This window comes from Sarcophilus harrisii, chromosome 4 (genome assembly GCF_902635505.1).
Source record: "Sarcophilus harrisii chromosome 4, mSarHar1.11, whole genome shotgun sequence".
NCBI lineage: Eukaryota > Metazoa > Chordata > Mammalia > Dasyuromorphia > Dasyuridae > Sarcophilus > Sarcophilus harrisii.
Window position 1 is genome coordinate 92,768,643 of NC_045429.1, and position 24,137 is coordinate 92,792,779.

Here is a 24,137-nt window from a genome sequence, read left to right on the forward strand (position 1 = left end):
TTTGCAAAAAACTTCACATATTTTTCATTGTAACCTCACAACAATTCTGGAAAGTAGATGCTATTATTATCCTCATTTTATAGATGAGAGAAACTGAGGCAGTCAGTGATTAAGTTACTTGCTCACAGTGACATAACTACTAAATAGTAGAGGCCAAATTTGAACTTGAGTCTTTGTGACCGCAGTTCCACTGGAGCTCCATCCATTGCACCACTTAGCTGCTTGCAACTCTTGGACTCTGAAAAATTATAACTTCACATGTGACCCAGTATACTTACATTATAGTCTATTATTGGCCAGAGTATTAAAATGAACGTCCAATACATTGTTTATTTTATTCCACTGGATCCCACCTTTTTGAGTACACTGACTTATTCTGTAATTATTATATTTTTCCTTTAGCCATTTTTTAACAATGCTTCCAGATAATGAATGTTTATGTACTGGTAACAATATAGTATATATTTGAACATAAGAGACAGTGTTCTACCTTTATATTACCTGCCTTACAATACAGAAATCAAAAATCTGGTTCTCTAGTAGGGCTTCTTAAGTTTTTCCACTTGTGATCTCTTTTTGCCTGAGAAATTTTTGCATGACCCTGGGCATACAGGTATGTGAAATAGATATAGAAACCAAACATCTGCTGATAATAAAGCCCAATTTTGTGACCCCCCCCCACATTCATTTATATGACCCTACATGGGGTCCCAAATCACAATTTAAAAAGCTAGGCTCTAGATTTCATTTTTTTAAATTTCCAGTGTAGCTGTTACTCTTTGAGTCTCTATTCTGCTCCTTCTCCAAGAGTTTACCTTTTCTATCAACTCCTCCAAATCCACTTCTCCACATCCACTTTCTTACTTTCAATAACTTTTTATCTACTAGCTCCCATATGCCTACAAACATACTTAGGTCTGCCCCATTCTTAAATGGTACTAGATCACATCCCACCAACATAGCCAGTAAGTTCAACCCCTCAATATCCTTATCCATCAGTTCAACCATCAGTTCTGCCAGTTCAACACATTATGTCAAATTTTCATATCTAGGCCATTCTCTAAGGTCATCAGCCTAGTTCAGTGTCTTTCCCCCTCCCATCTATGCTTTTTCAATAACCTCCTAATTAAGTTCGCTGCCTCAAACATTTCCCCTCTAATCTGTTTTCTAAGCAACTACCAAAATAATCTCAAAGTCTAAATCTCTAGTTCAAGAATTTTCAGTGACTCCCTGGTACTTTTGAATTTAAATACAAAATTCTCAACTTAGCATTTAGAACCTTTTGGAATTTGACTCTAATTTCTACCTAGGAAGGCTTTATTCCTATTGCTACCTTCATATAATCTACAATTCAGCCAAAATGGCCCACTTTTTCCCTGAACCAGCATTCTAACTCTCCACCTCCATGCCTTTGTAGAAGCTAGCCCTCAGACTTAGAATGTTTTCTCTTCATCTCTGTCTTATAGAAACCTTAATTTTCTTCAAGACCATCTCTTTCACAAAATCTTTTCTGCTTCTCCTGTTAGTGCTTCTCCTTTCTCACATTATCTAATGTTTACTTGTCTGCTTACATGTATATCTCACAGTTGAATGTAAGCTCCAAGAGGATAGGTAATTTGTTCATTCCTTTATATGTTTTGGATCACCAGAACCTAACACTTGTACTTGTACTTAATAGACACAGGTTAAAGGATTGTTGAACTGAAAGAAATTGCATTTAATCCCAGGATTCAATTCTTTGACAAAAGGTTACCCAACCTACAAATCTAATTACTGCACATAGGACCATTTAAACTAGAAGCAGCCCTAGAAAAACAAACACAGCAAACAAATTAATTTGATTTCATTTCAATTCAAGTTTCAGAAATAAAAATGGACTTCTAAATTTCTCTCAAAGTATTCCCATCCCTGTTCTTTAGAAATATTCTGTTTTTCATTTTATTTCAGCACTAAGTGCTGTCCCTCAGCAAAAGGAATTACTGTTTCAAAAGAAAATGAAGTTGAATGAGTGCACTTTTCATCTCTGAATTTAAAAACCAAAAATAAAGACTGGATTTCACTCTTTAAAATCTTTAAAGTGTTATATAAATTCTAGGAATTAACTGTATATTATTTTGGGTTCCCATATTGCCTAATTATAACCTCAAATCATACCATAGGTAACATTCAATGCTCAAAATCAAAACAAAACTTAACCGATTTCCTATTGGGATACCAATTTTTTTTTTATTCTATTGCTAAATCAGCCCAGTTACCTTGATTCCTTGTCCTTGAAAGAGGAGGTAAAGCAATTTTTGTATATATTTTTGGGGTGAATAGTACTACAGAATATTTGAATTATACACTGGATAATGACACATTCATCCAATGAAACTTCTCACTTCTTGTTATAAACTGAGAATCCAATGGCATCACAGTGATAACTGGCTGCAATTAGACATTATTTAGATTACTTAGGGAAATTGTTAACTAGATTACTCATTTTCCTGGATGAAGTAAATCTGGTTAAAACAATCTGACTTAAACCTTTCTTCTCTGCCTCTGTATCTTTTCTCCCCCAATGATTAAAAACAAGAGAGCCAAAAATAAAACTGTTCTGCATATTAATCTCCTTTTTTGCCTAAAATCAGAGAAATTTCAACTTGGAGTGCATGTTATACTTCCTGTAAGCCTCTGATACAATATTGAATACAAAGAGTTTGAGAATCAAAAGTAGCTAGTGATTTGACCCACATTAAGAGTCTGTATTACAATATGCTTTGAAGTGATCATTCAACCTTTACTTGGCAAAGAAGCCTATTCCACTTTGGTCCACTCTGTTATAGGAAGTTTATATTATGTCACACCTAAATTTACCTCATTTCCACTTCCACACATTGGGCCAGGTTTTTCCCTCTTGGATCAATTCAGTTCACACTATATTAGGTGCTGAATAAATATTTTGTTGAATTGAATGCGAAATTTTCCATTTCAGCTATTTCAACTTCAACTGAAGTGACTTGTTGTTAACTCAAAATAAAAAGTCTGCATTTGCATCATGTTTCCTAGTTACCAAGCACTTTCTTATATTATCTCATTTGGGTCTCAGCCCTGTTCTGTGAGGGACATCACGTAAGTGCTATTTTACAAATGATGCAATATTCTTCTTGCTTAGTTGTTTTACAGTCATGTCTAACCCCTTGTGACTCTCTTTGGGGTTTTCTTGGCAAAGACACTATAGTGGTTGGCCATTTCCTTCTCCAGCTCATTTTACAGATGAAGAAGCTGAGGCAAAAGTGGGACAATGGTTTGCCCAATCACACAGCCAGTAAGCATCTGAGGTCAGATTTGAACTCAAGAAGATGAGTCTTGTTGACTTCAGATCCAGCACTCTATGTACTATGTCACCCTCTAGATGTCCAATGCAATGTTCAAGTCTTAGTTCAAATGGTTTGGTCTGTGATAAAGTATCATAGTAAGTGGGCAGCTTAAAGGAATTTCAGAGGCCAGCTGGTCTAATCTCACCATTTATAGATGAGAAAATAGAGAAGAAATGAGTTCTTCCAGCTCAAGCAGATAGTAAGAGATGAGCCCAGGTATTCTTCCTCCAAGTCATCTAGATAACACATGATGAAGATAGGACTTAAGCCTGGTTCTGCCAACAGTGAATCCAGTCATCTTTGAGCACATCTCCAAATTGCCCCATAATTTTCTAGAAATTATTGAATTTGTATTGTAGAACTGGGGCACCAAAGATGTCATTGTATTAATGTTGGGAAAACCAAATCTGAGCTGTTACTAGTATGATTATTGACTAGGCAATGAGGTGGCACAATGGATAAAATGATGAGGTTAGAGTCTGGAAGATCTGAATTCAAATTCTGCCTCAGACATTTAGTAGATATGTGATTCTTGGCAAGTCAATTTATTTGTCTCAGTTTCTTCAACCATAAAATGAAAATTCTAGTAGGATCTACCTCCCAGTGAGCATCAGATGAGATTATATGCAAAAGTTTTTTACAAATCTTAAAATTCTGTGCAAATAGCAAGGGTTATTATCATTAAACAACAAAAAAGAGAGACCAGATTATTTACCTTCCATAAGGGTGTGCTTTTACTCACCAACAGGAAAATACTGTACATCTACTCCCAGCAGAGGACTGGGCCTGACTAGTTCCTGGAAATCTTCAGTGACTAGACATTTTGATTTAAGGTATCTCAAGCAATTATTGCCCAGACCACCCCTTTTCTTGGGTAAAAATTGTTTGGATAACATCATCTTACCTACATCTTTCTTCATACCTTAATACTTCCTCTCTTTCCTCTGAATCAAGGCAATGATAGTACACAAGGCTGTGTTTCATCTCCATTACTTTCCCCACCAGAATCAGTGAGAGATATCAGAACATTTTTCTGTATTCCTCATAGAAAAATGTTAAATTATATTCTATCTGTTCTTTTTAAGAAAAGAAAAATATTAACAAAACCAACTCCTTATATTAGCTTATATTAAAATAGATACCCAAGCCATACATTTCAAATGTTTCAAGTTTTTAATACTTCTTTTCCATATAATCTGTGATAACTCTAGAATAAGTGAAAAATTCTTCTTTCTAATTTTCTTGAGAAAATGAATTTTATATTAAATATTAGTGATGACAGAACATACAAGATCCATGATTTTATCATCCTGGATGCTTCCTCAATCAACAAGCATTTTTCTTAAGCACCTAGTATGTTCCCAGGCACTGTGCAAGACCCTGAAGATAAAAAAACAAAAAAGAATCACTACCTGCCTTCAAAGAGCTTATATTCTATAGGGCAGGGCTTTTTCATCATTTTTTATCATGGCTTCCTTTGGCAGCCTGGTGAAGCCTATGGGGATTCCTTCTCAGAAAACTTTTTTAAATCAATAAAATAAAATACATAAGATTAAATTCACAAATCCCAAGTTAAGAACTCTTTCTATAGAGAAAGACAATATGTACATATTTAAGCATATTAAAAATATATATCAAACAAAGGCATAATTACAAAAGATTTGTGAAGTAAGACACTATCCCCAGAGAAAATCAGGAGAGGTCTCATGTATAAACATTCCAAGCATTTAGGAGGTACAATGACTCAAGCACTAGTCTTGAAAGCAAGAAAACCTGAGGTCAAATCTAGCCCCACATACTTCCTAGCTATACAACCCTGGCAAATCATTTAATCGCTATTTGCCTCAGTTTCACCTGTAAAATCAGGTTACATTAACACTTATCTCCCTGGGTCACTGTCAAGATAAAATGAGATAATATATGCAGCACTTTGTAAGCCTTAGAGGGCTATATAAATATTAGTTATCATTATTTTTTTATCTCATCAATCAATATCCAGTTTTCTAGAGAAGAGCCTCTCTGCATTTGACTGACTGGCTCTTAGTAAGTAATCAATCTATCACCATTCTACTCCAAAGCTTTCTCACTTGGTAAGACCTTCTAAAGCCTTAGCTGTGCCTTTAAAGGCATGGGCTTGCCATTAGTCTGTATTGAAAGTCTCTCTGGCTTTGACGATCCAGTTATAGCTTGTGTTTCATTTGCATGGCCTTGGAGAATTGTGGGTGAAAGTCACTTTTGCACAAGAGTGAACATCCCAGGAAGATCTTAGTGGAGGGACATGTATTAAGGACAAAAATTTGTCAATGCTTTCTAAACATTTCTTGGAACATCCATGGGGTCCTAAATTTGCCTCTTCCTACTTAGTAGTACTTAATATAATGTATTCTTCAGCCCAAACATAATTCATGTAGTCTTTCTGAGAAAATAAAGTCAGATAAGCTGTAAGACCAGGTTTCCATTTGATATGTAATTCAAAAAGAAATACCAACTCCAGGCTTGAACAAGATGAGATTCTGACTTCCTGTTCCTTTTACAAAATGTTCTAATGCTAATATGAAATCAGATCCTTGTTCCCTTCCTATGAGCTGCTCCAAGGTCATCCCTCGATAAATAAAATTGTTGTGTCTTAACCAAAGTAGAAAGGCATATATTATCCCCATTTGAGGCTGAGGAAAGCTACCAACTATGAAGACCATATGCAATAAATCAGCCTTATAAAAAGTCATCTTCTTTTGCCATGATCTAAACAAAAATATGTTTTTACTGTGTATGCCTGAGGCTAATGTTTTATAGGTTAGTCAAGTTAAAGCCAATAACAGTGAATCTTTGCACCACTGTTAATGAATTAGGTCAGAGAAAAGGCCTTGTCATGGAGGGACCCTCCAATACCATTTGCTATATAAAGACCTGCCTGATCCTGGGCAAATCACTTAACCCCTCAGGTTCCTCAGCTTTAAAATAAAGGTATTAGACAAGATGACTTCTGGAGTCTCTTCCAGCTCTCTGTCTATGATTTTATGATTCCAGGACTTGAGGCATCATCAAAAGTGCCTTAAACAACTAAGCCCACAATCTCCATGGTTGAAATGAGAGGTGAGACTAGAATTCTGCATAGAAAATATGTTTAGCCTTTCACCCAGTCACTTAAAGTCACCACAACCTGATCTGGACAGGGTATTATAGAACTCAGAATTGGAAGGGACCATACCATTCATCTAGTCCAATCTCCTCATTTCACAGATGAGGAAGCAGAATTCAAATCAGTGAAGAAACTATCCCCAAAGTGGTTGATGGCCAGTTTTGAGATGGAAGAATTTTGACTAAAAATTACACAATGATGCTTCTTCCATAGAATAAAGATGCAGTAGAATATACCTAGAGTCAGAGGAGCTACTGTTGGTTCAAATCTCAGATCCACCATTCAATATCTGTGGAGTGAATCCCTTAACCTCTCCAGGCCTTACTTTAATCACCTGTGAAAGGGTAACCTCAAGACATCTTTAAAAAAAAAACTTTAGAGTTCTTGGAACATCTTAAGTGCTTAATAAATGTTTTCTTTTTTGGTTCATTTCTGCTCTAAACCTAAATGCTCTAATTCTATGACTTCATTGAGAAGTGGGAAATTCTTACAATCCAAAAGTTTGGAATTTGTGGAAAGCAAAATTAGATGAATTGACTATGGTTTTTCACTTTAAATTCTCTAAGTGGTTGGGGGTAAAGTACTTTGTTTAAAAATTATCACATTGATATTATCCCATTAAACTTTTACCTGGGGTAGTACCAGAGCTATGAGATATAGTAATATTAGGAAGATAATTTATCTCATTTTGCTCTAATTGTGTACATTTTAGCCTAAAGTTAGAATCAAAATTAATTTCTAACTCTTTCTTGGGAAGATATTATGAGGGAGGCATCTCTCACTGCCTTCTCCTCCTCTTGGCTCTGAAAGGAATTGTTTGTTCAAGCTCTGTCTTAGCTCTTGTGTTTTCACTTCTTTTCACCTCCACCATTTGAAAAAGTAAGAGAGCTGCTGCCACCATACCTGGCCCTTGAGCATCAAAATCATATTCTAGGTAGAGATCAATTCCTTTCCCATATTTTAGCTAAAACAAATTTGGAATCTTTGAAAAAGTAACTTACTATAGAAAAACAAAATGCATATATAGAAGTCTAAGAAAAAAGGATTTACAGAGCACAAAAATTCTTTTCCAATGGAAATCAAAGAATGGTTTGTGTGATGTACAATCCCTCTTCCCATTCCTTATTCCAGTCCTGGCTGATTTGGCTCTTAATCCAATCTATTCACAATCCTAATCTGGGGTTATTCAGGTTGACACAATTGCTAAGTATGGTGGATGCTTTGGGGTTTTTTTTCCTCTCTAGAACCAAACTCGTGTCCAAAACAAAACTCGGTATCTTATCCCTGGAACCTTCTTCCCAACTTTCCTGCTTCTGTTGAGGGTACTACCAAACTTCAAATCATCACGATTTGCAGTTTCAGCATTATCTTGATTTTTCATTCTCCCTACCTCCCTTATATCCATTTGGTTGTCAGACCTTGTCATTTCTGCCTCCACAATAGTTCTTGCTTCTATCTCTTTTCCTCATATGACCACCCCATTTCAGAACTTTTTCCCTTCTAGCCTAGTCTACTTCACTAGCCTCCTAATTGGTCTTACCACCTCCCATTTCTTCAAGTCATCTTCCACAAAGCTGATAAAATGATTTTCCTAAAACAAAAGTCTGATCATGATATTCCTTACTTGGTCAAATCAGCATCAATACATCAGATTGCCCCCCAAATAACAATCACTTTCTCTCCAGAAAAAGGGACTTCTTTTTCCTTTTTTAAATTTTATTTTATTCTGATCTTGAGAAATAAAACAAGCATTTTCATAACATAGTAGAATAGGGAAAATATGATTGTATGTGAAACCAGAAAGCTATATGTAATTTATTATTCCTTTTAAACACATATTAAAGTTATCATTTTTACCTTCTTTTTTTTTTCTTTCCCCCTACCTCCACCCTAAAGATAACTTCTTTTTCTAAATAATTATTGTTGTTTGTCCTTCATTCTCGAAGAGGACTGAGACAACAGAGATGATGCCATGATGTGCAAGTAAATTAGATTTAAGTGAGGGAGGACTGTGCAAGGGAGAGACCTTTAACTTTTTAAGCTAAGGTCTTCAACATGTCTCAGTTTGACTGGGGTTGAACCCATTTAGTGATTAAGGCTATTTAGCAACTGAGGTAAAGAATCTCCTCTTTTATCTAGTTAAAAAAAAAAAAAACCTAACAATCTAAATAAATAAATCTGGGAGGGGAAGCTTCTGAGAGTTTCTGGCCAAAACAGAAATGATAACAATTTATCATTGACTCAGATAGAGTCAATCAGGACCCAAACAATGACCAATGGGGCTTGGCCTAAGACCTGTTGGTGACCAGTGAGAATCAGATTGATTATGGTTTAGGGAATGGTCCTTAAGAAAAAAAAAAATCTAGCCAGTAAACTCCAAGATATCTTGAGAGGGTTCAGAAGTGCAAAAGAAATGAAAAGAATGCTTTTAAGAGCAACTGAGAGTTACAGAGATTTTGATATAAGGCTGAGACTTGTTGAAGACCTTACCTTAAAAAAGGCCAAGGTCTCTCATTTTATCCAAGATCACCTCCAGTCATCTTGAGCTATATCTGGCTACTGAACCCAGATGATTTTGGAAGAGAAAGTTAAGCAGGTGATCTTTTGCTTAGGCCTCCCTCACTTAAATCCAATTCACTTGTATGTCATGGCATCATTTCCCTGATGCAATGTCCTCTTAAAAAACAAAGAACAAACAACAACAAAAACCTCCTACTTTTTCACTTTCCATTTCCTCCTTCCCCTTTCCCTTCCTTCCCTCTGTCCACATAGGGTGTTCTATCCTTATCTCTAAATAATTACTCTTGTTAAGGATAATAATAGTAATAATTGAATAGTTCTTTAGTACCTTTAGATTAATCAGACACAAACTCATATAGTGGCTCCAGCCTCCTACTTTCTAACATTTTTCTCTCCCCTTGCCTTTTTATTAATTTCTATGTATTTTGTGCACATTTATCTTTGTTTTGTCTTCCCAGTAGAATATAAACTAATTGGGAGCTGAAACTTTTTCACTTTTTGTCTTAGTATATTCAGTACCTATGACAGTGTCTTGTCACATAGTAAGTGTTACATAAATACCCAGTTTATTGATTGATTGATTATTGGGTGATTGAATGTCCTGCTCCCAGGGTTGTCCTCTCTGACACAATGCTTCTTGGAAGCTTCCAACATTCCTGGAATCTTGTTCCTATTACCTCAATTCTTCTAGTAAGCAAAATAAGACTTCCTTCTCTCCCTTTGTTCAAAGCTCACCCTTTGTAGTACCTCCCATTAAATTCCTCTTTCTTGTCCAAAGGACAATACCTAGACTGAGCTCAGTTGCAGAGCAGTTTGTATGGAGCTTACACAAGTTCAGATTTTCAGAATCTCTAACTTCTCCCTCACCAACCCAATTCCCTTTTATGGCACATTTGGTGATGGCCATCATGTCCAGGGAAATAGTTGTCCAAAAATCTATCACTGAAGTTTTATAATGGAAAGATATTCTAACAGAATGCAATCTCCAGAGAGACAGAGGCTTTCTTTTTCTTTTCATTTCTTTCTCCCTTCCTTCCTTCCTTCTTTTCTTCCTTTCTTTCTTTTTTTTCTTTCTATCTCTCTTTTTTGGGGGTCTTGGGAAGTTTATGACCTTTCTGACACCTAGCAGGCACTGGATAAAAATTTATGGGGTGAATGAATGGAAAGTACATATAGTGAAAATATGAGACACTTCCATGAACAGTAAAGGAATGATCTTTTTTCTAACAGAATTTTCTGTTAACAGATAATCAAATACAATATTTTAAATCATGAGAATCAGTTAAGTAGAGGACCTCTAAAGTCCCTTCCTGACAAAATTTTTGCTACTCTACAGTAGCAAACATGATCCAATCAGAATTAATACATCAAGAATTAATATAATCAATACATCAAATTATTTCATTTGCTCCAGATGAGATGATCCATCTCATTTGCTTTTCTAAACAGCTGTTATTATTAGCGATAATAATACCAAGGACATCAGCTTAAACTGGAATCATTTCTATTTAAACCCCATCAAAAATATGAGATCAAGATAATAATGGTAATAATGATAGCAGCAACTGAAATGTATATGAGCATAAGCTTTACAAATGTTTTGCAAAATACATTATCTCATCTACAATGCAAATACTCGATAGCACTTTGAAGTGTTATCAGTTTTAATGTTTGCATATTTTAGCTAATTAACAACTGAGTAACATGCATCCTAAGGGAAGGGTCTACTGGCAACTTATTCATTATCTTCTATTATTGTGTATCATGTTAAAGTGACAGACATTGGAGAATGTACAAGTCATCAAAATTTCACTCCTTAGAATGAAAGATGATTTAGCTCAAGTGGCTTTTTTATTCCAAATGATGGAAAATTATTTGAAGGGGACAGTGATTTAAGTACTTTACATATATAGAGAGAGAAAGAAATATATACATATATATAGATATATACATTGTAGTGGCAAAAATATAATGTATAAGAGAATAATCAATTGATTTTTCTAACTACATAAAAGATAAGACCAACTACTCCAATGAGCAAAAACTATCAGAGTTCAAAAAAGGAAAATTTTATTATGTTTGTAATAAAATGTAAGATATTTCAGTTATGCTGAGAAGTTTGCAACTTTGTAGCTATACAATTTTTTTCAAATTGCAACTAAATTGGACTAGATGGCCATTGAGGCTTCTTCCAAACCTCAGATTCTATGATCTTGTATTAAAACAGCTATTTCGAAAGAACCTTGTCAATGTTCAGTGATTTCAGTTGTGTACAACTCTTTGAGACCCCATTTGCGGTTTTCTTGGTAGACATACTAGACTGGTTTGCCATTTCCTTCTCCAGTTCACTTTACAGATGAGGAAACTCAGGCAGAGTTGATTGACCTCTCCAGGGTCACACAGCTACTAAATGTCTAAGGCTGGATTTGAACTCCAAAAGATGAGATTTCTGACTCCAAACCAGGGTCACCACTCCTCCAAATCAGCATGAAAATAGTTATCTATTATTATTGATTTATTGATTGATTTCTTGAGGTCCATTTTACATTTTTTATATAATAATAGCGTTTTAGTTTTCAAAATTCATGTAAAAATAGTTTTCAACATTCACCCTTGCAAAACTTTGTATTCCTAATTTTTCTCCCTCTCTTCCTCTCATTCCCTCCCCTAGACAGCAAGTAATCCAACATAGATTAAACAAATGCAATTCTTCTAAACATATTTCCACATTTATCATGCTGTACAAGAAAAATCAAATAAAAAAAAAAGAAAGAGAAAAATGAGAAAGAGAAAAGCAAACAACAACAAAGGTGAAAATACTATGTTATGGTCCATATTCAGTCCCCATGTTTCTCTCTCTGGATACAAATGGCTCTCTTCATCACTAGTCTATTGGCATTGGCCTGAATCACCTCACTGTTGAAAAGACCCACTATTATTATAGTTGATCATCACATAATCTTGTTACTGAGTACAATGTTCTCTTGGTTCTATACTTCATCTAGCATCAGTCCATGTAAGACTCTCCAGGCCTTTCTGAAATTTGCCTTCTGATCATTTCTTTTAGATCAGTTACATGGATATGTACGTTTTTATAGCCCTTTGGGCATCGTTCTAAATTGCTCTCCAGAATGAGTAGATCAGTTCACAAGTCCACCAACAATGTGTCAATATCCCAGTTTTCCCACATCCTCTCCAACATTTATCATCATTTTTTTTCCTGGCATCTTAGCCAAACTGAGAAACATGAAGTGGTCCATTTTACTGATGGTATTTACATGATATTTTATCTCCTATATGCATACCTTTCTATATGATATTCCCCCAGACCTAAAATATACATCTTCTTCACTTTCAGTCTCTCAAACAAAATAGTTTCTTTCAAAGCTCAACTCAAATACTGTCTCCTATATAAGGCCTTTCCTGATTCCCTAAAGTGATACCTTTACTATCACATCCCCCAGACCTGACAGTGACTTTGCATATACCCTATATTTGCTGAAATACATACATGCTATTTCCTTCTATGGAAAATAATCTCCTTGAAGTCAGTAACTGTCACTTTTTCTGCATTTCTATCCTCAGTGCCTTTTGTGATATTTGGTATTTGATAAATACTGCTTGCTTGATTGATTATATTAATATATTTATATTACATACAAATATTTGAAAAAATCTTTCAGCTATATTATTTTGAGATTTTTTATGTTTCAAAGTTCAATTATTTGGCTTCATCAATGTGTGATGTATGATTAAGAATCTCACACAATCCTTTTTAAAAACATGACTCAAAACAATAGCAAAAAACCAATAGCGATAATAATAGTTAACATTTATATGAGAAGCAACTTTGGAGCCACCAAGATGTAGCTAGTCACTTAAGCTCTCAGTTTTCTAGGTAACTATCTTAGAGGTTATTCATCTGGCATCCATAAATTTTAAAAATATTTTAGTAACTATAGTGCAACTTTTTTTGGTAATCCAACATATTTTATTTTATGTGTTTAAAATTGTTATTTTGAGAAGGGGCCCTTAGGCTTCACCAGTCCTTTTCCAATCCCATATTCTGAAAGAGAGGTTATAGCATCCCTGAGGACTTTGAAGATTTGAATTGTAGGGACAACTATCAACCCACCAACAAATAGAAAGTAGAAAGGACAGCAATGTGCTTAATGGGAAAGCCTTGCCAGAGTAGACATTAACTGAGGCTTTTTCATGCACAGTTGACTTTATATAAACTGATTGACACCTTTGGGGGTCGTCTTTCCACTGACTCATAATTTTTCTCACTCTTGAAAAAGGTTTCTTGTACACTTGGTATTCTCTAGTTAAAGCTGAAAATTCAACTCATCATATTTACACAATAAAAAAAAAATCCATTCTGCCTTGTTTTTAATTGCAAATCCTACTCAAGGGACCAGTTCTCCTGCTTAGGAGGCAGCCCTGTGCCTTCTACAAGAGAACCAAGAGCAGTCAATTATGGTAATGAAATGTCAATAAATATAAAAATTTAATACAGTCTGCTCTTGGTGAGTGGCAGATGAGGACTTGCCTCCCAGACAAATTTGCTGCTGCTGCAAATATTAAATGCACCTGAAAGAGTAGTCCGTTGCCTGAGAGCTCTCCAAGAGGAGGAGGATGGGAGATTCAGGTACCAACTGGGCTTTCCCATTATGGTATAATCGAGCAGTAAGGCCAATACTGTTCTTGACATCCATCCAAACATCTTAACTTATTATAAATTGAAGCTCCAATGTTCCCATGAATAATATAAAATTGGTGCCTCACAAAGACTTTTTTTCTTTTCTAATGAATCAGGGAAGCACTTTCAAGGCAAAGAAAAGCATTTCTTAAAAGTAAAGTCATTACTATCTTGGAGGAAAACTACAAGAAAATCACCCTATAAAAATATCGCTTTGATAGTTTTGCACAATTTTGTGAGGTTTGGTTTTTTTCCTAATAAGCATGGGACTTCCCAAACAAATTACATTAAAAAATATTTTCTCTCCTCTGACATTAATATTTAACCATAATTACTAAGAATTTTTAAGTGGGTAGTATAAATATAAAGGTCTATGTAGACATATCTTTATCTCTATACGTATAAATATATAGATTTATGTATATAGGTCGATCTATGTCTATGTAGACATATATCTATATCCTTATATATAGATATATACAAATATGTATGTATAGTTATATGTCCATGTAGACATATCTATATCTCTATATGTAAAGCTATAGATTGATGTATATAGAGATATATGTCTATGTAGATAGATAGATAGATAGTTCATTGTCATTTCTAAAATAAAATTGATACTTTGGAGGTATGTGGCATAATGTACAATATCACACAGAATCAAACTCATTCTATGGAAAAAAAACATTGACATTATTGCTTTCGCTTGGTGAAATTGTTTGTTTTCTTTGGCATTTGGTTTGTTCTTTTTTGATTCTTATAACTTATTCAAACACGATCCTCTTTTGCAGGTGGATTATTCTGTAATTGCATCACAAGCTGGAGCCACTCTCAACAACTTAATGAGCCATGCCCAGGAACTAGTGGCCAAGCTTCGTTCTCTGCAGTTTGATCTACGAGAGTTTGTGTGTCTGAAATTTTTGGTGCTCTTTAGTTTAGGTAAGAAATCTCATTACATGTATTTTGAACTGGATGTACAGTGTTTTCTTGGTTTTGAAAGTTATGATAGGAAGTTGGGGGAAGAGATTACTTTTTTAAAAAAAAAGTTTTTCTTTTACTTCTTTAAATGTTGATTTATATCAGTGTTTGTATATGATCAATAATCATCTTAAGCATCAATTCAATCTGAGATACTAAATACCTGCAATATGCAAAGTACTCTACAATGATCCAGAATTACAAAAACCCAGGACCCAAAGTCCTCAGGGAGCTTACATACAAATACCTTCAATGGATAAATTGTCAGGGTACAGGTAAAGAGGGTATTAGGATAGACTTCTAGTTTCTTTGTTTTGTTTTGTTTTGTTTTTCCACAAGTAGAAATAGTATTCATAAAGGTCATTGAGAGATATGAGTGAAAGTCTCTAAGAAAAGAAGTATGATCTGCAGTAAGAATTAGAAGTCCTGAATTTCAGTTTCTCCCCTCCTTCCCTGAAGAAAAAGGTTTTTATGGACACCTTGTTTCAGCACTTTGGACACTTTGTTTCAGCCCTCTGCTTCCGGTTTGGATCCAAGTATGGATGTCTAATTTGGGGAGGGAAGAAGAGGGGAAAGGGACAAAATGAGACATTGTTACTGATATAGAAAACTCCCAGTATGGGATCTCCCTTCTCTTCTACAGATTAGATTGGTAACTCATATGTAATTTAGAGAGTTGCCTGAGGCAATGAGAAGTTAAGTGGTTGCCCTTCCTCCCACAGTTAACATGTATCAGCAGCAAGTCTTGACTTCAAGGTCACACCAATATCTACTACATGCTGCCTCTCTAAGAAGAAGATAGAAATGGAAAAATCTATTTTACAAAGTGTGTCAATGTTGATAGAGCTAACTGGTTAGCTATAGACAGCATTCATAAAGATGTAAACACTTGTACACATAATATATGAAGAACTTTTGTCATGAAACTAGCAAGGAAAGAACCACATTTCTGTGTAGTGTTGTTGTCATCGTGACCATTGTTGTTGTTAATATTATAGGAAGGTTTTTGGCAAGAAAAGATATCTATACAATTCAAATTGCTTAACTCAAGGTCTTCAGTAAATCAGTCAAGAAAAATCACCATTGTCAGGATATTTTTTTTTTTAAATAAAGGATTAAGGAGATGGATTTTTATTGACTTCAAAGGAACACATTTTTCTGCCTGTCCCTTGCTTGATTTTTGCATTTTGTTAGCTTAATAAAGCCAACTTAAATAAACTTTTTGCCAAATGCATTTATTACTTATTGGCAGACAGCTGAGGGAGGAGACTTCCCTTGAAAGAAAAAATATGCAGAAATCAGATTTACCAACATGTGTTTTTTCTTTAGTTTTCAGTTAGAGGATAGTTGTGAATTCATATACAACGAAATAAAACAATAATGAAATGTTTAAACTGCAAAGTAAAACAGATGTGCCTGCTTCCCAAATTGGGTCTTTTAATTTCTTAAATTCTCCTTGACAGTACTACACAACTGTTGCTAATAAAAGGAATAGTTTGAAATAATATAACCAGAGTTAATTTTTCACATGTAGTCAGTGTTTTAAAAAAAATTTTTTTAAAAAGTGGTAGAGTTTCATAGTTTGGAAACTATGATAAAGCATAGCAAAGAGAAATGTTTAAAAAATAGAAAAGCATGTTACTGATCAAATGTATTGTTCGAAGATTCTAGAGTTGATTCCACTTAATGAATTTGAACACAAAAATGTTAAGATCTCAGTTTTTGAGGCTATATCTTCTCTCTAGACACAGAGATTTTAGAAAATATTCTCACGTAACAAGATGTTGTCTCCCAAATTAACCCAAGTTTGTATGTGGCAAGATTTCTGGGTTGTTAAGTTTTTTTTTTTAATTCTGGTATATTTTATCAGTAATTAGATGGTGATGTAGTAATATCTGTAGAAGGAACATTATAACAACTCAGTGATAAAATATTTTAAAAGATTCATCTCACTTCAATAGTATTTTAAATTAGCTGAATAACTGAATTTCATTTGAAAATGTTCACATTTACTATGAGCCAGCTTGGATTTGTATCATTTTAATCTTTCCATCGAGTGGTCTGATTTATGTTACATAATTATTTCATTCTCTTTTATTATTTGGAAACAGGGATGGGGAGTGGACCTTTTATAAACTCACACATTGTCCTATTGAAAATATTAAGCCAGATTTTCACCAATAACTAAATTGTTCTGATATTTTCTGAAATTTTTAGAAATACATAACTGTTTTAAGTCACCATGCTGACAGTGTAGATTGAGCCTAATCATCCTTTTTTGTTTGTTTGTTTAAGTACAGAGCCCTCCTTCCCTGCCCCTGCCCCCATCCACATAGAGAGCTTTAAAGAAAAAGCAAGCAGGAATTTCAGCCAAAATTTGCTTTTCAAAGAAGCAAAGCATTGGCAACCTAACGGTAAAATATTCCAAATAATTTTGCAATAAAAATGCTTTTGATTCATTTTAGAGGAAAATGAAAAGCAAGGGAAGCTAAATAAAAACAGTCACTTAAGAGCTAAGACACTGGTGAACAGAAATTACAAGAGATTGGTACACAGAGCAAGAGGCTTTTTGTTTTGTTTTGTTTAAGAGCTCTCTTTATTTTTAAATCAATGCAAAACTTTATAGAAAGCTTCTGTATGTATAGTCTGCAGTGTTGGTTTCCTGATTTAGTAGGGAAATGAAAAAGCCCTGGAGTTGTTCTCAGCTAAAAGAGGATATAGCAAGGAATCAGAATGGTTGTAACATCCACATATGGGGAATTGCTGAGTACAGCTCTCCTGAAGAGATACTCAGAGTTTCTGTCTTGCAGGTGTTAGACTCTTCAAATTAGAATATTAGCAAATGAACTATTTAATTATCACAACATGTTTCTGAGAGCAAAGGGGGGGGGGGGAGATAATGCATACCCAGAAATTCATCACTAAGACAGCACCACCATGACCATGATAATGAAGTGGAAATTAAACAAATGGCAAGTTCCTACCAAGAAAATACTGAGTTCCCATGAATGAAGCAGCCCACATTACTTAAAATCTGTGAATGAGTAAAGACAGATTTTAAGTGATGTGGGCTGCTTTAAATAGAATCTAGAAATGAAATGTATTTTGCAGGTCAGAATCAAAAAGCAAGGAAAGAATAGATATCTTAAACTGTGTTTTGCATTGAAATTTGCAGAACTTTTAAAATCCCAAATAGAATGCTGTCCTCGGAAACCTTAAAGTTAACTCAATCAAACTGGATCTGGTTCTGCATTCTGAGATATGTGGCAGTTTGGCTGGCACAAGAACAGTTCCCTCATCATAAACCATTCAGTTTCTCAAGACAGTGCTGGGTAGTGCAATACTGTACAGAGACATAAGCTATATACTTGATAGGTTTTGTATTTCAATTAAACTGCCTATAGACTGTACCTAAATATTTAATAATCTAACTGGAGCAACCTCATTGATAACTTAGGAAATGAAAAGATTTTTTAAGTAAGTAGCTGCATTGGCTCTCTAAAATCAATGGCTCCAGAGCAGGCTAAAGCATTATGGTGAATCTGCTACGTTGTCTATTACCAACAAAAGCCAAAATGAATCACGAGGATAGAGATAACTGCATTTGGAGGAAGAAGGAAACAATATCATTAGTCCCAAGCGACATGTCCCTGGAATGACCAATAATGCCATTATGTGCTCAAATCTGCATCATAAGGAAAATTAATATATCTTAAGTACTCAGAGTACCAAGTGTTTAGAATGTGCCAGCTAAGAAATTACTCTACCTGAACACACAATGGCTAAGTTAACTCCACTCAGCTGCCAAACTGATCTTCCTAAAGTACAAATGGATCACATCACCATCTACTCAATAAACTTCAGTGGCTCCCGATTGCCTCTAGGATCAAATATAAACTTCCCTGTTTGGTATTTAAAGCCCTCCATGATCTGGCCCTTTTCTACTTTTCTCATCTTCTTATACCTTATACCCATCCACATATCAGTCTTGTGACATTAGTCTTTGATGTTTTTCAAAAGAAATACTCTGTTTTCACTGGCTTGATATTCTCTCCTTCTTTATTGCCAGATTTAGTCTTCCTTGACTTACTTCCAATACCAGCTAAAATCTCACCTTCTACTAGAAACTTTTCCTGATTTCCTATTCTCCCTTAATGCTAGAGCCTACCCGCTGTGATTATTTTCATTTTATCTTGTTTATATCCTTTACACGTAGTTATTTTAACATTGTCTCTCCCTCCACATACACACAACCCCACTGTTAATGACTTGGTCAAGATGGCTATCTTGAATGGCACAATTTTGGAGGGCCTTGAATGACAGGTTCAGGAATCTGGATTATATTTGGAAAGGAGGAATCCCCCCTTTATATTGGGGGATGGAGGAAAGTAGGAGAAGTCAGTTTAGAGTTTCCAACAATAGACCAACTGGATCAGATTTGGATATAAGAAAGATTAACTTTGAAGTGGTGCAAAAAGTAGATTAAGGAGGTAGATTGGAGGTAAAAGTTAGGATAGTATTGCCTTTGTAGAGGTCAGTTAATGACCAGTGACCTGGTACTTGGAGAACAGGAACATATTTGTTAACTTTTTGCTTTTGTACCCAGCATTTACCATAGTGTACACACATAATAGGCACTTAATAAATACTTGTTGACTGGCTAAAAGAAAACAAATCTCTGCTTTTAGATTTAAATTTAATTCAATTAATACCTAGTAGACACCTACTATATTAGGAGCCTTTTGTCATAGGTACTAAAAAACAAATGAGAAACTATCCCTGTGCTCATTGAATTTGCAATCCAGTAGAAAACAGATAATGAATACCCAATTAGTTGTAGTTATAGGATCACCAGTTTAGATTCAGAAAAGGGCTTAGACATCATTAATTCCAATATCCATTCTACAGATAGGAAACCAAGGCACAAATTGGCTAAGAAGCTTGACCAAGATCACCCAACCAGAAAGGATCTGACTCAGAATATGAATCCATCTATTTCTGACCCTAAACCCAAAAACCTGCTGTGGTGCTAATACGAAATAAAATCTGAAAAGTACATGGAAGGAGTACAAAATACTACTTTGACTACTATGACTATGACTTCCAAATTAAGAAGGCTCTTTTCAGACTCAGTTGAAATTTGAACTGGATCAGGAATGACCGGTGGAATAATTAGCAGGTGAAGTTGGAAAAAAAGACTTTCCAAGGCTAGGAAATGGTATGAGAAGAAGCATGAAGCTAGAGAAAGAACAAGCAGGTATATCAGACAGAAAATAGTCTAGTTTCAAGACGGGTATCTTAGATAAGATTAGAAAAATGTCACAAAATCTCAGATGAGGATAAGACCTCAGAGAGCATACAGAGGCAACACCCTAGATTTCTACTAACCACTCTAACTAGCAGTTAGCCTTCATCTGAAGACATTTCATGATAGGGATTCTATCTCTCAAAGAAGATCAATTCCATCTTGAATAGTTCTAATTATTAGGAAGTTTTTCCAAAAATTGAGCCGAAATCTGTCTTTCTGAACTTTCCACTCATCACTTCAAATTCTGTCCTCTGAAGTCAAACAGTAGAAGTTTCATTCTCCTTCCATATTTGGATCCTTCAGACCCTTGAAAATAGCTTTGATTTGGTCAAGATGGCTATCTTGAATGGCACAATTTTGGAGGGCCTTGAATGACAGGTTCAGGAATCTGGATTATATTTGGAAAGGAGGAATCCCCCCTTTATATTGGGGGATGGAGGAAAGTAGGAGAAGTCAGTTTAGAGTTTCCAACAATAGACCAACTGGATCAGATTTGGATATAAGAAAGATTAACTTTGAAGTGGTGCAAAAAGTAGATTAAGGAGGTAGATTGGAGGTAAAAGTTAGGATAGTATTGCCTTTGTAGAGGTCAGACGGGATTTGACTTCATATAGTAACTGTGGGAATGCAAAGACAGAAACATTGAGGCTTGTCAGTTGTTTCAGTGTGATTGTAGATGGAGTTGAAGAGGGCACTGATGATGCTTAGGATTTGAGCATGGGAGCCTAGAAACCTTAAATCAAACTGAAACCAAACCAGATATAATAAGGAGAACAGATTTCTGCCAAATAGAGAAATCATCAAATTCCAGAGGCCAGGGATCAAGAAGACAGTTAAAAATAATTTCTACCCTAGATAAAAATAGAGGAATTGGGGGTCATTTTGTTCCACCAAAGAAATGAGTCAAAGATTTGGAACTGGGAGAAACCTTAGTGACTTTAGTGGTCATTAAGCTCAACTCCCTTAATTTATAGATGAGGGAAATAAAATGCAGAGAAAGAGGATACCCTGGTCTCAGGTGATACAGGTAAACAAAGTAGCATCAAATTAGGTTTGAAGGTTCCATATTCTATATGACCAACCACATTGACTCTGGGACAGGTGTTTAATTTTTTTTATATCTTGGAGCCTTTTGGCAGCCTTGTGAAGCCTATGTGCCTCCTTCTTAGAACCATATTGTAAATAACTGAAGGAAATGCTGAATTTCAATTAGAGTATAAATGAAAATGAAAATGTAAAAATATTCCCATCCAAATGCATGGACCATCCAAAATAAATCCAATGAATCCCTGATTAATTAAAAACCCTTACTCTGAATGTCAGACACCTAGAAAAAAGTAATTAATTGTCAAACAAACTGAGTTAATTCTATTTAGACTCGATTTGGATGTCTAACAAAAGTAAGAAAATGCTAAGTGATATCAGTTGACAGGCATCTATTAAGCACCTACTATGTGTTAAGCATTAGGTGAGATACTAGAGTTATAAACATAAAGATAGAAAAATTTCTACTTGCAAAGAGTTTATACTATATCAAGGGGACAAGGAGTACATATTTAGGCATATAAAAGTAAATCCAAAGCAGTTCAATAAAAAGCAATTTGGAGAGAGGGGATCCGCAACTGAGGAGTTTAGGAAAGGTTTCTTGTAAAATGAAATGATTTCAGAGATGAATTCTGTGAGATAAAGATGAGGAAGAAGCACATTCCAGAGGCCAAACTGTGAAAAAGGTACAGACAGAGAAGTAGTACATGTGAAGATCAGAGGGGAAGCTTGCTTGTTGGACCACAGGGTGTGAAAAGGGAGAGCAATGTCTGACAAGATTGGAAAATAGTTGGGTCCAGATTGTGAATGGCTTTAAAAGCTAAACAGAGGAGAATATATTTTGTTGTATGCTTTAACTTTAAGAGTTAAGTTTGTTAGGAATGTTTTTTCAAAGACTAACTCCAGAAAGTGAATCGGCAAAAGTGTTAAACAATTATGAATAGTTAAAAGCAAGTTACACTTGCCATAGTGGCTACAGTGCTAAGTCTGCAGTAAGGAAGATGTATTTAATTCCACTCTCTAATCTTATTAGCTGGGAAGCTATGAACAAGTCATATGACCTTTCTAAACCTCGAGTTCCTCATCTCTATTATGGAGAAAATAATGGCTCTTACCTTGCAGGGTTGTTGGAAGAAACAAATAAGACACTGCATGTAAAGCTTTTTGACAATCTTAAAGCATTATATAAATGCCAGCTCTTATTTTTATTTACATCATTATTGTATTTACAGCAAATTCTAAATCCCATGTGTCATATAATTCCTTATTAGTTTAATTATAACAAAAACAATAGCAATAGTTGAGCCATATATAGCACTTTAAAGATCACAAATCACTTTTAAACCTCCAATTTGTTAGGTACCATATTGATCTTATTTTACAGATGAGAAAATTGACAGATAGTAATAATATTTATATAGCCACATGAGGGAATAAGTAGGTGGAACAGTGGTTAGAGAATCTGGTCTGGAGAGCAAAACTTGAGTTCAAATCTAGTCTCAAACACTTACTTCCTGTGTAATCCTGGGCAAGCCATTTAATCTTTGTTTGCCTCAGTTTTCTCATATGTAAAATGAGCTGAAGAAAATGGCAAATCCACTCAAGTATCTTTCTTAACAAAGTCCCAAATGAGATTATGAAAAGCCAGATACAACTAAACAATATGCTAGGCATTCTACTCTACATTGTCCTAATATAACATTTATTCTTTACAACAACTCTGTGAAGTAGATGTCATTATTATTGCTTGTTGGACCACAGGGTGTGAAAAGGGAGAACAATGTCTGACAAGATTTTTTAATTTTTTTTTAATGGAATACTGAAGGTAAATACAAGTTAAATGACTTTCCCAAGCACACAACTTGCTAGTAAGTATCTGAGATAGACTTCCATTTAGCATGTAGGATAGCTATCCATTCAAAACCAACATTGATTTTTATTTATTTATTTATTTGTTTGTTTGTTTGCTTGTTTGTTTGTTTTTGCTGAGGCAATTGGGATTAAGTGATTTACCCAGGATCACACAGCTATTAAGTGTCTGAGGCCAAATTTGAACTCGGGTCTTCCTGACTTCAGGGCTGGTGCTCTATCCACTGTGCCACCTAGCTGCCCCTACATTGATTTTTTAAAATTTATTTTTAGTATATGAATCCTGTTGGGAGAGAAAATTTAGAGCAAAAAGAAAAAAACATGTCAGAGAGAAAAAAAAAAAAAAAAACAGAAAAAAAGAAGTGAACATAGCATGTGTTGATTTACATTCAGTCTCCATAGTTTATTTTCTGGATGTAGATGACATTTTCTGTCCAAAGTCTATTGGGTTTGCTTTGGATCACTAAACCACTGAGAAGAACCAAGTCTTTCATAGTTGATCTTTGCATATTCTTACTGTTATTGTGTACAATGTATTCCTGGTTCTGCTTGTTTTGCTCAGCATCAATTCGTGTAAATCTTTCCAGAACTTTCTAAAATCAGCTTGTTCATCAGTTTTTATAGAGCAATAGCATTCCATTATCTTCATATCCCAAACTTGTTCAGGCATTCCTCATTTATGGGCACTTACTCATTTTTCCAATTCTTTGCCACCACAAAAAGAACTGCTGCAACATTTTTGCAGATGTAGTCCTTTTTCCTCCTTTATGCTTTTCTTATGATTACTAAGTAATGGCATTGCTGAGTCAAAGAGTATGCAGTTTTATAGCCCTTTGCGCATAGTTCCAAATTGCTTTCCAGAATGGTTCGATCATTTCACAATTCCACCAACAATGCATCAGTGTCCCAGTTTTCCTACATCCCCTCCAACATTTATCATTATCTTTTCCTGTCATTTTAGCCAATCTAAGAGGTATGAGGTGGTACCTCAGAGTTGTTGTAATTTGCATTTCTCTACTCAATAGTGATTTAGAGCATAGAAAATTATTGATTAAGGTGTAGGAGGATATAGATCCATCCCCTGGCTCCCCCTCTTACAGAGAGGTATCAAAGAGACTAAGATCTGAGAGATAAAATTTACTCAAGTTTACACAAACAGTAGGTAACACAGTGAGAATTGTTACCCAGGTCCTCTCATTCTTATTTACCTCATAA

At 35.0% G+C, this 24,137-nt stretch overlaps 1 protein-coding gene across 4 annotated transcripts in view; it reads left to right on the plus strand.

Moving 5' to 3' along the window:
* NR5A2 (nuclear receptor subfamily 5 group A member 2) overlaps nucleotides 1-24,137 on the plus strand; it is a 176,065-nt gene that overhangs the window by 88,585 nt on the left and 63,343 nt on the right. For all 4 annotated transcript variants that reach the window (XM_003767555.4, XM_023501855.2, XM_023501856.2 and 1 more), the window contains one exon: nucleotides 14,515-14,662. In XM_003767555.4, the coding sequence (XP_003767603.2) occupies nucleotides 14,515-14,662 (148 nt within the window). The remainder of the gene's footprint in view (nucleotides 1-14,514; nucleotides 14,663-24,137) is intronic.